The sequence below is a fragment of the Myotis daubentonii genome, chromosome 1 (genome assembly GCF_963259705.1).
Source record: "Myotis daubentonii chromosome 1, mMyoDau2.1, whole genome shotgun sequence".
NCBI classification, from domain to species: Eukaryota; Metazoa; Chordata; class Mammalia; order Chiroptera; family Vespertilionidae; genus Myotis; species Myotis daubentonii.
Window position 1 is genome coordinate 233,534,213 of NC_081840.1, and position 15,365 is coordinate 233,549,577.

At 66.7% G+C, this 15,365-nt stretch overlaps 1 protein-coding gene across 1 annotated transcript; it reads left to right on the forward strand.

The window, feature by feature from the left end:
* Positions 1-4,632: 4,632 nt before the first annotated feature.
* NKX1-1 (NK1 homeobox 1) lies at positions 4,633-7,758 on the forward strand. The gene is made up of 2 exons (XM_059682968.1): positions 4,633-5,092; positions 6,805-7,758. The coding sequence occupies exons 1-2, from the start codon at positions 4,633-4,635 to the stop codon at positions 7,656-7,658; spliced, it is 1,314 nt and encodes a 437-aa protein (XP_059538951.1). The 3' UTR covers positions 7,659-7,758.
* The last annotated feature ends 7,607 nt before the right edge of the window (positions 7,759-15,365 follow it).

Genomic DNA, 15,365 nt, shown 5'->3' on the forward strand with positions numbered 1-15,365 from the left:
CCACCCCGCACCTCTCAGGGGTGAGCCATGAGAGCAGCTGTATGCATGGCCCGTGGAGGAGTGGGCGCTCCTGGGATGGGGGTGCGAGGGGACACATGGTCCCTGAGTCTGGGCGACGATACCGGATGCCCAGGAAACAAGCCTGGGCGCCATGCGGGGTGGGGAGCAGCCGGGGTCCTCAGAGCTCCCCGCACACCGGCTGGGTGACCTTGAGCTCACCCTCCAGCCTCAGTCTACTCGTTTGCAAGGGGGTGACTCCCACTGGCGCTGCCCCGAGGCCGTGAGAGGGCGCTGGCCGCCCTGCGCAGCCCTGAGGGAGGTGGTGGGAGCCAGGTGCCCCCTTGGCCCCGCTCCAGTTGTCCCAGCTGCTGTTTGTTGTTTTATGTTTAAGTTTAATCTATTTTTATTGATTTCAGAGAGGAAGGGAGCGGGAGAGAGATATCAATGATGAGAGAGCACCATGGATCTGCTGCCTCCTGCACCCCCCACACTGGGGACCGAGCCGGCAACCCGGGCCTGTGCCCGGGCCGGGATGGAGCCGTGACCTCCCGGTTCCTAGGTCCATGCTCAGCCCTGAGCCACGCGCCAGGCCCACCTTTAAGTGCAAAGGGTGCGACCCGCCTTGACACCTGCCCTGGCGTCTGACCGGCCCTTTCCGCCCGCGGCCCAGCGGTGCGCGCTTCCCAGCTCCATACTCGCGCTGCCGACAAACAGAATTCAAACGCCGGCGAGACAGTCCCGTTCTGGGGGCTGCGGGGGGCGGGCTCCGACCCGGGGTATGGCTGGTCCTGTGCCCGCCCCCTCTTCCTCCTCGGGCGGCCCAGAGTGTGGGGGAGATCAGGACGGGGCGCAGACGTCGGAGGGGCGCGTGGAGAGCGCGAGGGCGGAGGCGCCGGGGCCGTGCCGCTGTCCCTGGTCCTGAACACTCGCCGGGCGGGGCCGCCTGGGCGGGGCCCACCGGTTCGCAGGGCTCTGGGGACGGCAGCCGGCAGCCCGCAGTCCCTCTCTCCTCTCGTGTTCTGAGTGGGGGGGCACCCTTTCTCAAGGAATCGGGGGGCCCCAGGGGAGGTGCGTCGCAGAGAAGATGAATGAAGAAGCCAATACGCGGAAAAGGTCATTTTCCGAAAAGCTCCTCACGGAGCGAGGAGGGTGGGGAGGCGAGAGGAGGGCGCGCGGGAGCCTCCGGCCCATTCTCCATCTCCCCCGCCTCGCCCCAGGCGCACAGGCCCGTGGCCCGTTCAGGCGGGACCCAGGCAGGACCCAGGAGTCCATGACCCCAGGCGGCCTGGGGTGGAGTGTGGCCTGCGAGACACAAACATTATACAAAGTGGGGGTTACTCATCCCTGTCCCCTGAAGACTCCTGAACACTGCTGCCCTCCCAGCTCTCCAGGTGCAAGAGAAGGGGGCCCCCCACCCCACCACTATGTACAATGAAGGCTCTGACCTGGTCATCGTTTGACCCCCAAGGGAGAGTACAGGGACCTCAGAGGTCACATGGAATGCAAACCCCACCACTGACAGATGAAAATTGAGATGGGGGTTCAGAAACACATGGCGAGTCCGTGGCTAGGGTGGTGGGGCTCCCTTCCTGCTCTTGTCTCCCCAGACTTCCCAGAGCCCCAGTGCTGGGCGAGGATCGAGGCAAAAACACGGCTTCCTCTTCTGGAATCCCAGCCCTCACCCACCCCCTTTCCAGGTCACTTCTGAGACCTTTTGCGTCCCCCCCCCCCCCCGTTTCTGTCCCTGCCCCATGTTGGTTCCTGCCTGGACACCCCTCTCCCAGCCCGCCAATGACCCCATCTGGCTTTGCCTGATGTGCGGCGGGTGGGGGCGCAGCAATGAAGGGGTGTGCTCTGCCCGCTGGGCAGGCGGCGGCATCGCATCTCAAGCACTGATTTCACCTGTCAGTGCCCACCTGGGGCCCCGCCAGGGAAGCTGGTGGCTCGGCGATAACCTGATATGGCAGATGGGCCAAGATTGCACAAATGAGGGTCTAATTGACAATCAATTGTGATTAGGAGTGAAAGGACGTCTTTATCGCCCCGGACGTTTCCATTGAAGTTGGGGGGAGGGCAGGGTGTTTCAGGGTATCTGGGAGAGCAGGGGGCCGTACATCTCCCTTGGGCTGCTCCTTAGGGATGGGGGGGGGAGGATGCTGTGATCGCCCTGGGCCTTGTTCACACACAGCGTCCCCCTCCCCACAGGAAAGCGACCCAAGGCCCCTGTGTAGCTCTGAGGTCCCCTCACACTACCCTGCACCCCCCCCCATTGTGCCTGCTGCAGGGCAGAGGGGAAGGGGGAGGGGAAGGGAGGGAGGACCACAGAGGGGTGTCTCAGCACCTCCAAACTAGGTCACCACGCCTCTTTCCAGTGGCCTGAGCCCTGAGGCCGCGGCCGCCTCTCCTGGGGCAGAGGGAGCGCGTGTGCCCGCGGAGCGTGTGCCGGTTGTACATTCGGATTTATTGTTTCATTGTGTTCATTGCAGATCATGCTTCCTCTGTGCGTTCTGAACACCAGGCCTCCGTGATGCTCGCCACACACGCTGCCTCTGGTGTCCGAGTTGAATGAAGGTTGCACCAAGAGAGCTGATGTCCCTTCCTCACCTGCCAGCATCTAGTGTGTGTCACGGAGTGAGGGCAGCCGGAGCCGGCCTGCCGCGCGGGGGCTGTGTCCGCCCTGTGCGCTCGCGCCGAGGCTACCTGGCTGCCCACAGGATGGACGCCTGGTGGCTGGAGTTTGAGGGGCGCCTGAGGGATTGTGCTGCGGAGCTGGGTCAGAGGTCCGCACTGGGGCCTGCTCCCGGGCGCCCAGCAGCTGTGCCTCCAGGGGGGAGCAGAGTGGCACCTCAGGGACCCGCGGCGCCCCAGGCCAGCGGGAGCTGCGGGGCAGAGCGGGCGTGGTGTCTGTGGGTCCCCCCGGTGGCGCGCCTGGGTGATCATGAATGAATGTGCGCTGGTGTGTGGTGTGTGCTGGCGAAGGAGAGTGAATGTGTGTGAATCTGTGTGAGTGTGAGTGTGTGAGTGAGTGTGAGTGAATGGGGTGGACACAGCTCTATCCCAGAGCCCCTGCAGGAAGGTGGGCGGAAGGAGATAATTACCTCCCTGAGATGAGAGATTAGCACCCTCCTTCCCCCAGAGGTGATTTATAATTTAAAGATAAAGAATAATCAAGTCCTGGCGACGAAGGACACAGTGTTGTGGGTCTGATTAGAATCTCGGATGGACCGGCACGCGGGGGAGGGGCGGGGCTGGGGGAGGGGAGGCCCGGCCTCGGGGTCCCTGAGGCTCAGCCTGTCGGAGCTTGGCCCAAATTACAGCTGATCGGTCCCCCATTATTTCTCCCAACTTTTAATTTCTGCTTCCAAAGGATCATTGCCCGCGGTAATTGCAAAGGACCCGTCCTTGCGCGCGGAGCAGGCTCCGGGGACCGCCGTGTGAGGCGGCGCGCACCCCGCCCGGGCACAGGCGCACTCACACCGTCACACACAGCCGCGCACGCTCCCGGCGCTGCCGCGCGACTCCCCCTGGGCCGCGGCCGGCCGGGGTGCCCCTGGGCCGGAGCCGGGGTGGCGGGAGCCCGCGGAGGAGCTGGTGCCCGAGGGCGGGGCGCAGCGCCTGCGGGCAGCACAAATAACGGCCCGGGCCGAGGGCCCTGCTCCCGGCGCGGGGCGGGCTTGCGTGAGGCCCCGCTTACTGGGAGGCACAGGTTTCCGTGCGCGTCCTGCTGTGGCTGCGACTCCCTGGCCGTTGGGGGCGGGGCGGAGACCGGAGGACGGGCCAGCCCCCCTCATTGTCGATTCCGCTTCTGAAGAGCCCCCCCCGCCCCCGCCCCCCTCCGTGGAGTCACCAGGCAGGGCCCTAATTTGACGGCGGGAAAGGGGCGGGCGCGGGGGAGACGGAGGGGCAGAGACCCGGCAGAGGAGACCCCAGACCGGAGCGGAGCCGAGCGGAGCGACGGGAGAGGCGGGGCGGCTCCGGGGGACTCGGCGGAGGCGGCTGAAGGCGCGGCCCAGACCCGAGAGGCCCGCGAGGCCCACTCCCCGCGCCGGCGCCTCGGGAGCCCGAAGAACGCAAGGGCCCGCGCCCGGACCCAGAACAGAGGCCGCGTCCCGCGCGGGGACATCCCCGCCGCCTCCAAGCTCCCGCCGACCGACCCCGCGATTATTTAAAAGCCGCGGTCTCCTCCCCCTCAGCCCGGGAGGCGGGTGCCGCTGACCGCGGACGACACTGCAGCTCCCGGCTGCGCGTCTGTCAGTCCGGCCGGGGCTGCTGCGTCCGTGCGTCCCGCGCGAGGCCCGCCTCCCCTGCCCCGGACCGTTCGCAGCCAATTAGGCGCGCGCGCTAACGAGGGCGGTGGCGCCCCGCGGCCGCCGGCGGGCGCACGTGTGTGCGGCGTGTGGGCGCGTGGGCGCCGCCGGTGGGGCCGCCATAAATGTGCGGGCCGGGCGCGGCGGGCGCCTGAGGCGGCGGCGGCGGCGACAGAACCGCAGCACCGGCCGAGCGCGGAGCGCCGCGCGGGAGCGAGCTGAGCCGCTGCCGCCCGCACCGGGCCGTGCGGGGGCGCACGGGCCGCCGGAGATGGGAGCCCAGTAGCCGGCGAGTCCCGATCGGCCAGATTGGCGGGAGGCCGGCATGAGCGCGAGCGGCCCGGCGGCTCCCGGGGACGGCCCCGCGCTGCCGCCGCCGCCTCCCGGACCCGGCCTGGGGCCCGCACCGCTCGCGCCCGCCGCCGCCGCCCGGGACGCCATGGACGGGCGAGCCGAGCCGCCCGCCTTCTCTCGGTCCGGAGCCCCCCCGCTGGCGGCCAGCGACACGGTGCCCGCGGCGCCCGAGGGAGCCGGGGCCGCCCGCGCCGCCCCGCCGCCGCGCCCCACCTCCTTCTCGGTGCTGGACATCCTGGACCCCAACAAGTTCAACAGCAGAAGACGCCGCTGCGTCCTGCTCGGCCCCGTGCCGCCTGCCGCGTGCGCCCCGGCCCCGTGCGCCCTCGTCCCCGCCGCCCCGGGGCGCCCACCGCGCGCAGAGGAGCTGGGGCACCGCGCCCTCGCCGCCGCCGGAGGAGCGGGAGCCGCCGCCGGAGCGGAGCCGCCTCGTGAGTAGGAGCCGCGGGCTTGGGTCGGGGGCGCGGGGCAGGGACCGGCCGTGCTGCGTTAGCGCTCCGAGACACCCTCGGCGAGCCCAGCGGCCCGGGCCCAGGCTCGGCGGGAAGTTCGCAGCGCGCGGGGCCCGCACCCGCCCGCCCTCGGCCTCCGTCCGACCCGGACTCCGGGGCCCGCGCCGAACCGCGTCTCCGGGTGGCTCTGCCAGGCCGGGGCCAGCTGCGGGCTGCAGGGCGGCCGGGTTCTGCCCCGCGTGTCGCCAGCACCGGAGGGAGTTGGAGGCGAGGACGCGCGCTGGCCGGTGACCTCCCCGCCCGGGCCGCGGCCGCCTGAGGCCTCCTTCCCTCCCCCACTTTTTTTTTTTTTTGACAAATCAGACTAATTGTGACAAAACGCTGGTTATCTCTGGAAAAACAATTAAATCCCTTCGATTACAGTTAAGGGGAAATGTGCTTAGCGGCGGAAAGCGGCCGGTAATGGGGCGGCCCGCGCCGGCCGGTCGATATCCCATTACGGCCGCGTGCATATCTCTTTCAAGCACCTTGCAAACTCCCCCCTGAACATCTAAATTATAGGGTCAAAATTCGGATAATTACTCGATTAAAACCTATTACACTTATTAGGGCCGCGATCGACCAAGGCTGCATTCGACCGGCTCCTGATTGCTTTGGGTGCCTCCTCCGCCCAACTTCCTGGCCTGGCTCTCAAGATGGGGAGCACGGGGAGGGGGTGCAGGACGGGGTCCTGAGGCAGGTGGCCAGGCACCTGCGCTGGCCCCTCTCGGTGGGGCTGAGCTGGGAGAACCCTTCCCGCTTTCAGCCTGGCCGGCGGGGTTTCTGGGTGCCCACCCCGGGGAGGCCCAGACTCCAGCCGGTCAGCCCCTTCCTTCTGGGCCCACCCTGCGCAGGGCAGAGGCTGGGTGGAAGGTGCTCAGGGTCCCAGCCGCGGCTGAGGGGGGTGGGCCCGGCTTCGGCTTTGCAGGCTCCCAAGCCCTGGCGATTGCCCTCGAGGATCTGCCACTGAATTTGTGGTTTACTCCCTGGTCTCGGTACCAGCCAGGACCTCGGTGCCCAGCAGCGGCACCCGCCAGGCTTCCCTCTTGTGGGGCGGGAGCCGCACAGACCCGCCCCAGGCAGACACTTTCTTCCTAGTTTCCGGGACCGCGCGGCCTCGACTGGAGGACCCGGCTGGGTTTAAGGTGCCGCCAGGCCCAGATTTCAGCAGAGGAGCGAGGGTGGCCGGTTCCGGGCGGAGGCCGGAGGCAGAGACAGCCCGGGCAGCCGTGCTGGTCCCAGAAGCCCCTCCTGGGGCGGCCCAGCCTCCAGTCCGCACCCGCCCGCGCCTCCTCAAGGCGGGGACTCCGCCGTAATACTCGCCGAAATAAACGAAATGGCCCTTAACCAGTCTGTGCCCCACACAGATGAGTTTAATGAAGTTTGTATCTGCCTGCGGGTCGATCCGAGTTTTCCCTACGCCGGAAGCTCCGAGGGTCCTGCTCGGGCCCAGGCGCGTGGCTGGGGTGCGGGAGGAGCGCAGGGAAGGAGGGCGAAGGCGACGGGAAAGGCAGTGAATAAAGGAAGAAGCAACGAAACGGGGGAAGGGGTCGTCGCTGCGGGGCAGCGGGAGTGGCGGCGGGAGGGTGGGCCCGCGGGGAAGCAGGCGCGAGTCTCACTGTGCGTCCTCCTCCCGCCCGTCCCCCCCGCAGACGCCGGCGACCCCTACCAGGCGGACGAGGCCGAGCCCAACGACTACAGCAGCGGCGGCGGCCGCAGCCCGAGCGCGGACAGCGGGGACGAGGCGCCCGACGAGGACGAGGACGGGGACAGGGCGCCCGAAGCGGGGGCGGCGCCCGGAGCGGAGGAGGCCCGAGGAGGCGGCGGCAGCCTCGCGGCCCGCGGGTCGGGCTGCCCGGGCACAGCCGAGGCCGAGACGGCGCCCGGCACCGTGGACGAGGCGACGGCGCCCGGCCCCCGCGGGAACTCGCCCGGAGCTCCGGGGGCGGCGGCGCAGGGGGGCGCAGGGACAGCCCCGCAGGGCGCGGCGGGGGCCGCCAAGCCCAAGCGCAAGCGCACGGGCTCCGACTCCAAGTCGGGGAAGCCGCGGCGCGCGCGCACCGCCTTCACCTACGAGCAGCTCGTGGCGCTGGAGAACAAGTTCAAGGCGACGCGCTACCTGTCGGTGTGCGAGCGCCTCAACCTGGCGCTGTCGCTGAGCCTCACGGAGACGCAGGTGAAGATCTGGTTCCAGAACCGCCGCACCAAGTGGAAGAAGCAGAACCCGGGCGCCGACACGAGCGCCCCGACCGGCGGCGGCGGGGGACCCGGGCCGGGCGCGGGGCCGGGCGCGGGGCTGCCTGGCGGCCTCAGTCCGCTCAGCCCGTCGCCGCCCATGGGCGCGCCGCTCGCCATGCACGGGCCGGCGGGGTACCCGGCGCACGGCCCCGGCGGCCTGGTGTGCGCCGCGCAGCTGCCCTTCCTGTCGAGCCCGGCCGTGCTCTCGCCCTTCGTGCTGGGCTCGCAGACCTACGGCGCGCCCGCCTTCTACGCGCCGCACCTCTGAGCGCCCCGCCGGCGTGGGGCCCGTTCGCCGACGGGACAGCCGCTGCCCCGGAAGAGTTTGAGTTCATGAGGACGCTCGGGCCGGCGGGCCGCGAAGCACTTTGCCGAACCTGGTTCAATCAATAAAGCGCAGAGACTGCGCCGCGTCTCTCCGACTCTCGCGCCGCCCGCGCCCGGTCCCCCTCCCTGCCCTTCGGTGGGAACTTCGGTGCGACGGGGGCGCCCGCGGGGCGTTCATTCCATCGGACCCGGGCCGGCCTCCCACAGCCAAACTCGCCTGGTCCCACCCCGTGCGCTCGGGTTGGGCACAGAGGTTACCCGCGTGCGCGCTGGAGTTCCCGTCCAAGACCCTTCCCTCCGCCCGGACCGGTGGCCCCGGGACGTCCCCTTCCCCTCCCCTGATCCTCGGCAGCCGCGGGGAGCGAGTGGGTGCGCCCAGAGGACGGAACAGGCGGGTCGCAGCCTGTCCCCTGAGCGCCCTCCACCCTGAGCGCCAGGCCGGGGTGGGGCATCTCCTGCTGGGCACGTCCGGCCGCTGCCCGCACGGAGGGAGCTGGGGCTCCGCGAGTGGAGGCACCTGCCGGGAGCCCCTCCCCAGCCTGACTCCACGTCCCCGGGAGGAGCCCAGCGCGTCCGCGTGGCCGCCAGCGACCCGAGGGGCCTCTGGGCGACGTCCCCACGCGAGACCCGAAGCCCTAGGCCCGGTGCTCCAGGGTCAGGGACGCTCTTGGCGGTGAGGGTCCCTGAGACAGCGCCTGCCGGACTCGGAGGGGATGGTGGCGCCGCAGCCACCAGTCTTGCGGCCTGAGCCTCGCACGCGGAGGGATCCTGCCGCGCTGGGCCCGAGGGTCTAACAGGGGCGCCCGGAGCTGGTCAGCGGCGCCACCGCGGCTGCAGGACCGGGCTGCGGCCCGGGGCACGATCCCTCTGCAGGGGCGGCCACCCCACCCCGCCCTGACAGGATGGGAGAGCGCGGCCTCCCCACCACCAGCTGGCACCCCCACCGCCTGGCCACCGGCCGCCCTTCCCCTCTGCCCCCCACACCACCCCTCTCCTCCCGGCCACTCCCTCCTCTGCTCTCACTGCGGGGCGGGCGGGCGGGTGTGTGTGGGGGAGGGGCGGGGCGAGGGGGGGCGGTCTGAGGTCATAGGCCTGACCCTCCCCGCAGGCTCAGCACCACCCAACCCGTGGCTACAGGAGGGGGCGCAGGACATCCCTGGCCTCGCGCGGAGACCTGGGTCCCCAGGGGTAGGCAGCTGACTGAGGAGGCCCAGAGGCTTCAGAAGTTTCCAGAAGGCCGTTGGCCTCATAAAATCACCAGTGTCCCTGCACACCTAGCCTGAGGGAGGCTGGCGGAGAGGCCAGGATAGGTGCGCCCCCAGGACCCGGGAGGAGCCCCTGCCTCCCAGTCTCCCTTGCAGAGCTCAGCCGCTTCTCAGACCAGGTGCAGGCGCTCGCTCGGGGACCCCAGCCCAGCTCTGGGGGCTCAGACCTCAGCTGCCAGCAGGGCCGACCTCTCCCCTGTACCTGCCGCCAACCGAGAAGCGGCAGGGAGAGAGGGTGTTCTGGACACAGCAGCTCACCAGCGCTGGCCTCTTCCGCTTCCCGCACCCTCAGCTCCCTGCATCCTCCCGCTCCCCCGTTCCCTCCCACTCTCTGCACCTGCAAGCTCCCCGCACCCTCAGCTCCCTGCACCCGCACCCGCACACTCCCTGCACCCTCATGCTGCTGCTGCTGACCTTCCAAGGTCACCCAGACCCAGCAGCCACCCCGCCTGGAGCAGGGTGCAGGGTGCAAGGCGGCTTGGAGGCCATGAAGCCAGGGATGCGATGCCCCTCGCCCTCCCCCCACCATGTGCTCTATCCACCCCCAGGCTCCCCCGTGGGGCCCTGAGCAGGCCCTGCTGTGGCTTGGGGCCCGCAGTCCCTCTAGGGCACACCTGGCATGTGCCAGGCCCTTGCAGGGCAGCCTGTGGGCTCTGAGCTATGGTTATGGCATGGAGGACACTGAGGCCTGGGAGGTGGTGGGCGTGCTGGGGACACCCCCTCCCTCCTGGGGGAGCCCAGGTGAGACCTGGCTCTGGCCCAGCTCCCCCGCTCTCCCCAGTGGGGTGGTGCTGGGTGCTGGCCTCTCCGAAGCTGCCCCACCCCTTCTGCTCCCACTGGGCCTGGGCCCCCTGCCTGCCCAGTTCCCCGGGGTCCTGTGCCTGACTCAGGGCCCAGCTACCCAGGGCCTGAGCTGGATGCAGAGGCGAGCGGGGGCCTTGCTGTCACCTTACCCGACCCCCTTCCCCATGGTTCCACTTTGGTGTCAGTGTCTTGGGGGGCTGTCACCACCCAGGACCTGAGTGTCCTGGCCCAGGCAGCATCCTCCGTCCACAATCCCAAAACTGTGCCCATGCAGTGTCCACAGCAAACCACCAGGTGGAAGGAGCCTTGCAAATAGCAAGGCAGGACCCCTGCCACCGCCCCGCAGCCCTGCCCGCAGCCCACTGCCCGCTCTGAGGGTGGTCCCTTGCTGTGTTAGGACTGGCTTTGGCTGCAGGAAGGAAAACATTGACTGGAACAGCCTTGAAAGGTCATCGTCTCTCCTGTGGGGTGACGCTGGTCGGGGTGGCCCTGGACAAGGACACCCTCACAGAGTCCTCGGACCGGCTCTGCCCAGCTGTCTCCTGCGTGGTCCCCGCTGGGCCCTCATCCTCCATCAGGTCCCCTCCACTCAGCAGACAGGAAGGGAGAAGGGCCATGGCCTTTCCCGTTAGACAGCCCAGGTAACAGCTGCTCGCAGCTCCCTGGCCAGAGCTCGGTCACATGGCCATTCCTGGCCCGAGGCAGGCGGCTGGGGAAGTGTTATTCCCAGTCAGAGGGATGGGCGGGGGCTGCTAGCGGACCTGCCACCGGCACAGCTGGCTTAACCAGTTTTGTCCTGCCCCCTTTCCCGCTGGCATGGAGGGGACTCTGGGCCCTGTCCAGCCATGGCCACACCTCAGTGGGGCAGTCACCTGGCCTGCAGCACCCACCCCTCCTGCCCCCACGTGCCTCTGTCCTGTCCGTCTCCAAACCTGCCCTCAGCTCCCCCTGCTCGGCCCCTCGGAGCCACCACCAAGGGCTGTGGGCACTGCCCTCTGCACTGGCTTCTCATGCCCGCCCATCACCCCTCCCTCTCGGGGCTCCTGTGGCTCCTGGGCCCCTCCTGCCCCACCCGCTGTCCCACTGTCCGGTCAGGTCCAGGTCAGGCCAGGTTCCCTCTTCCCCATCTGGGACCACAGCCTCGCCCGGGCCCCGCCCACGTCACAGGGAACCCTGGCGCCCTGTGCGCCCTCGCCCGCCTCACTCCCCGCCTGCCCACCCAGGCCCAGCGCAGCAGGGCTGCCAGGCTGCCCCACCCCTGCCCACTTCTCGCAGGCCCCTTGCTCCTGGCCAGCGGGCCTGGAGTGTCACGTCCACCACCCCAGGGTGCAGCCGGGGCCCCTAGGTGTCCGTCCTGGGCCACTTGGGGTTCACGTGCCACCAAGAAAGGCCACTCAGCTGGGAGGGGCCTTCCCAGCCCATGGGGACCAGGGAGGCTCCTGGAGGGCGGTGCTCTCGGGGAGGGTGCCGGGTGGGCAGCAGGGAGCGGGGGGCTGGGGGCTGGACAAGCAGGTCGCTCAGGGACGCACGGAGTGTCCCGAGGGGAGACACAGGGCTGAGGCGCACAGGTCCTGGGGGGCCTCATCCATCCCGGGCCCCACCCCCAAGCATCCTGGGATTGGCAGCTACTCCAGGACGCTGCCCCTCCCGCCCCCCAGTCCTGTGCGGTGGCCCCTGTGCCCAGGCGGTGGGGCCGGAGGGAGGAGCTGCTGGGACCTCCGTGCCCTCCCAGCTGTGGAGCCCTCTCCTACAGGTGGGCTCATGCCCCCGCCCCTGTCTGACTCACAGGGACCCGAGCCACACTGACAGGCAGAGGGCCGAGGAGGGGTGCTGAGGATGGGAGGGGGGGCGGGGTGTGGGGGTGCAGCCTCCTCCCCCTCACCTGGGGCCTGAGGGAAGCGGCCCCCCAGCGCCCAGTCACTGGGCACCCTGGACTCCGTGGTGGAACCTGCACTGGGCCTGCCGGCCGCCACGGCCAGCCACCCCCACCCTCCATGGGCCCCTCTGGCCAGAGACACGTGGAAGGACCCACAGGTTTGTCTTTTAACACAGGAGCACAGGTGACAGCGCTCCTGACCCAACGCCAGGGAGACACTCCCCCCCCCTGCCCCCCCCCCCCCCCCCCGGTCACTCCACCTCCAGATGCAGGGAGAGGTGGCAGGTGTGGGACACAGGCAGGCAGGGAGGGGACAGGCGGAGCAGCACCTCCTCGGAGGGACTGCCTGCAGGGCATGGGCCCGTTAGTAAGTGGAGGGGACCAGCCACTGCAGTCAGGGTTCCCGGTCACAGTGCATATTACACCGAAGGGATGTAGAGCAGCAACTTAAATGTAAGAGGAAACCCACCGTGTACAGAAGAAACGTGGCAGTATTTTTACATAAACGCTGCTTGGGGAAAACAGCCCTCAGAAGCCTTTCGCAAAATCAGAAGACAAATGGAGGAAATATTTGCAATGTACAACGCAGAGCTCATTTTCGTAATGAATAAAGAGCTCCTACAATTTAATAAGAAGTAAACAAGCCAACAGAAAAAGAGCCAGGGCCAGGGCACAGTTTATAGAAAAGGAAAACGAGTCTCACTTCTGAGACAGATATCCAACTCCGAGACTGCACGTTGCCTGGCGAAGATCGACGACTGCCGTGAACACGCCGAGGGCGTGGGGGTCACACCTGGGGTCCGACGCCGTGAACACGCCGAGGGCGTGGCGGTCAGACCTGGGGTCCGACGCCGTGAACACGCCGAGGGCGTGGGGGTCAGACCTGGGGTCCGACGTGAACACGCCAAGGGCGTGGGGGTCAGACCTGGGGTCCGACGCCGTGAACACGCTGAGGGCGTGGGGGTCAGACCTGGGGTCCGACGCCGTGAACACGCCGAGGGCGTGGGGGTCAGACCTGGGGTCCGACGCCGTGAACACGCCGAGGGCGTGGTCATGGTGGACTGACACCGCTTCTGAGAGCCACACTGCAGTCTCACCACATGGTACTTGCCCCACCGCCCTGACCAGCACCCCCCTCCCAGGAGTGAAGCCCAGGAAGCATTCACGTGTGAGAAGACACGCGTGTGAGAAGACACACGTGCATGCACACCTGCCGCAGGACTGCTGGCCACAGCGAGGGGCAGAGCCCTTGCCAACACTGAACCTCCATGCACACCACGGCCGTCCGCACGCGGAGGCCACGCGGGCACGGGGCAGCCCCTCCCACGGCAGAGGAAGGGCCCGTGAGCCACAGAGAAACCGGACGAACTTTTCCCCAACTCTGGGAATTAACACAGACTCAGAACAATCCAAGGAGTGTTCATCCGAGAAAACAGCTGGGCCTGAGTCGGGCCGCTCTGTGGCTTCAGTGTGCGCTGCTCCCACTGCCCCTCAGCTCCGGGCCCGGGACAGGGAGCCTCGTCCTCAGGGAATGGCCACTAGATGACCGCCCAGCGGCTCCCTGGAGATTGCACTCGCAGGGCCGGCTCGCCTCTGCCTGAGTGCTCGCTGCGGGTTGTTTAACGATGCAGCTGCTGGCGGGAGACCAGCTGGGCCAACCAGAGGCTGACCGAGACCCCAGGCCCTCACCTCTGACTGACCTTGAGCTCTGCACAGGCGGGAGGGGAGGCAGGGCAGCGCTGGCACTGCCTGGCGGAGTGCTGAAGGTCCATCAGCTGGGCAGCACACTGACCCAGCAGAGACCTCACGGCCAAGCACAACAGAGAACACGGACTTTACAGAACTCATCAGGCGCTGAGCAGTCTGGCTCCCGGGCTGCTACGTCATATTATTAAAATGTCCGATTTTCAGTCACAAGACAATTAGGAGACCCACAGAGACAGGAAGTGTGGCCGCACAGGCCAACCAGGAGCCCACAAAAACCGCCCTGGCTCCGCCCAGCTGGTGAACTTCCTGGACAAGGGCTTCAACGCAACCACTCAAACAGTTCAGAGAATAAAGGGAACACAGCTCAAGATGAGAGTGAGAGTGACGTTTCAGCAGAGAGAGCACCAGGAAAGAGGAAATCGCAGGCGAGAACAAGCAGAAGTGCTGGTGCTGAGAAGTCCGAGGCCTCTTCCAGCGAAACCGAGAGTCAGAGGGGCCCGTCGCACCTTCCCTGGCAGGAGGAGCCTGGACCCTGAGGGACGGGAAAAAGGGTGAAGAACAAACAGGCCTCAGAAACGTGATCGGCCCAACGGCCGCGCACACAATGGCAGCCGAGGATGAGACGGGGCGGGACTCCCCCACAAAGTAACGGTCAGTCCTTCCAAATTCCACATCAAGAAGCTCAACAACTTCCAAGCAGGACACACACGACCCACCGGTGCCTCCCCGGGTCACCGCCAACGACAGGCGGCTCGGAAGCAGCAGGGGACCCACCTCGCGCGCCTAAGGCTCCGCGTGTCAGTGACGGCGGCTTCTCGCCAGGTCCGCGAGGCCAGACGGCGATGGGGGGCGGGTTCCAAGTGTTAGGGGACTGTTAGCGAGTTCTACTCCCAGCAAAGCCTGTCTCCGTAACGAAGGAGGGGGAACGAAGGCATTCCCAGGCAGACACGGAGAGAACTCACTGTTCGATCTTCCTTCAAGAAAAAAAAGGGTTGCCGAAACCGGTTTGGCTCAGTGGATAGAGCGTCGGCCTGCGGACTGAGGGGTCCCGGGTTCGATTCCGGTCAAGGGCATGTACCTGGGTTGCGGGCACATCCCCAGTAGGAGATGTGCAGGAGGCAGCTGATCGATGTTTCTCTCTCATCGATGTTTCTGACTCTCTGTCTCTCTCCCTTCCTCTCTGTAAAAAATCAATAAAATATATTTAAAAAAAAAAAGAAAAAAAAAGAAAAAAAAGGGCATCTCTGAGGCCCAAGTGAGAAAACGCTAGACTCAACCCCACCAGGAAATGAGCGCTGACAAAGGCAACCACAGAGCCAGACGGAAGGTAGTATGACTGCACATTTGTTCTGAATCTGGCCTCCCCTCTGACGTAAGCCAGCTGCATAAAGCAGGGCCTGTGGGTGTTCACAACACCACTCACGGGCCAGACATCAACTTAAAAGCCTGCTCTACTTGGTCAAACATTTCATTAACTCACCCCTATCGCCAGGGCAGGGCCAGACCAAATAATTTCACTCAAACTCCCAAAATACTTTCTTCCGACCCTACAGAAATAAAGATTATAAACGAACACTACGAACAACTATATGTCAGCAAATTGTAACCACCTAGATGAAACTCCTACAGACTACTGAAACTGACTCAGGAGGGAATAGAAAATCAAACAGATCTATAAAACACTGAATTAGTAGTAAGACAAGTGAAAGCTTCCCATTTGTACAAAAGTCACATGAAAAGATGCTCAAGCCTGGCTGGCGTGGCTCAGTGGTTAAGCGCCGACCTATGAACCAGGAGGTCACGGTTTGATTCCTGGTCGGGGCACAGGCCCGGGTTCGGACTCGATCCCCCGTGTGGGCGTGCAGGAGGCGGCCGATGATTCTCTCATCACTGATGTTCCTCTCCCTCTCTGGAATCAATAAAATAGTATTTTTTTTTAAATGCTCAGTATCATCAGTCACTAGGAAAATGCAAACCAAACCCCACCCACGAGGAT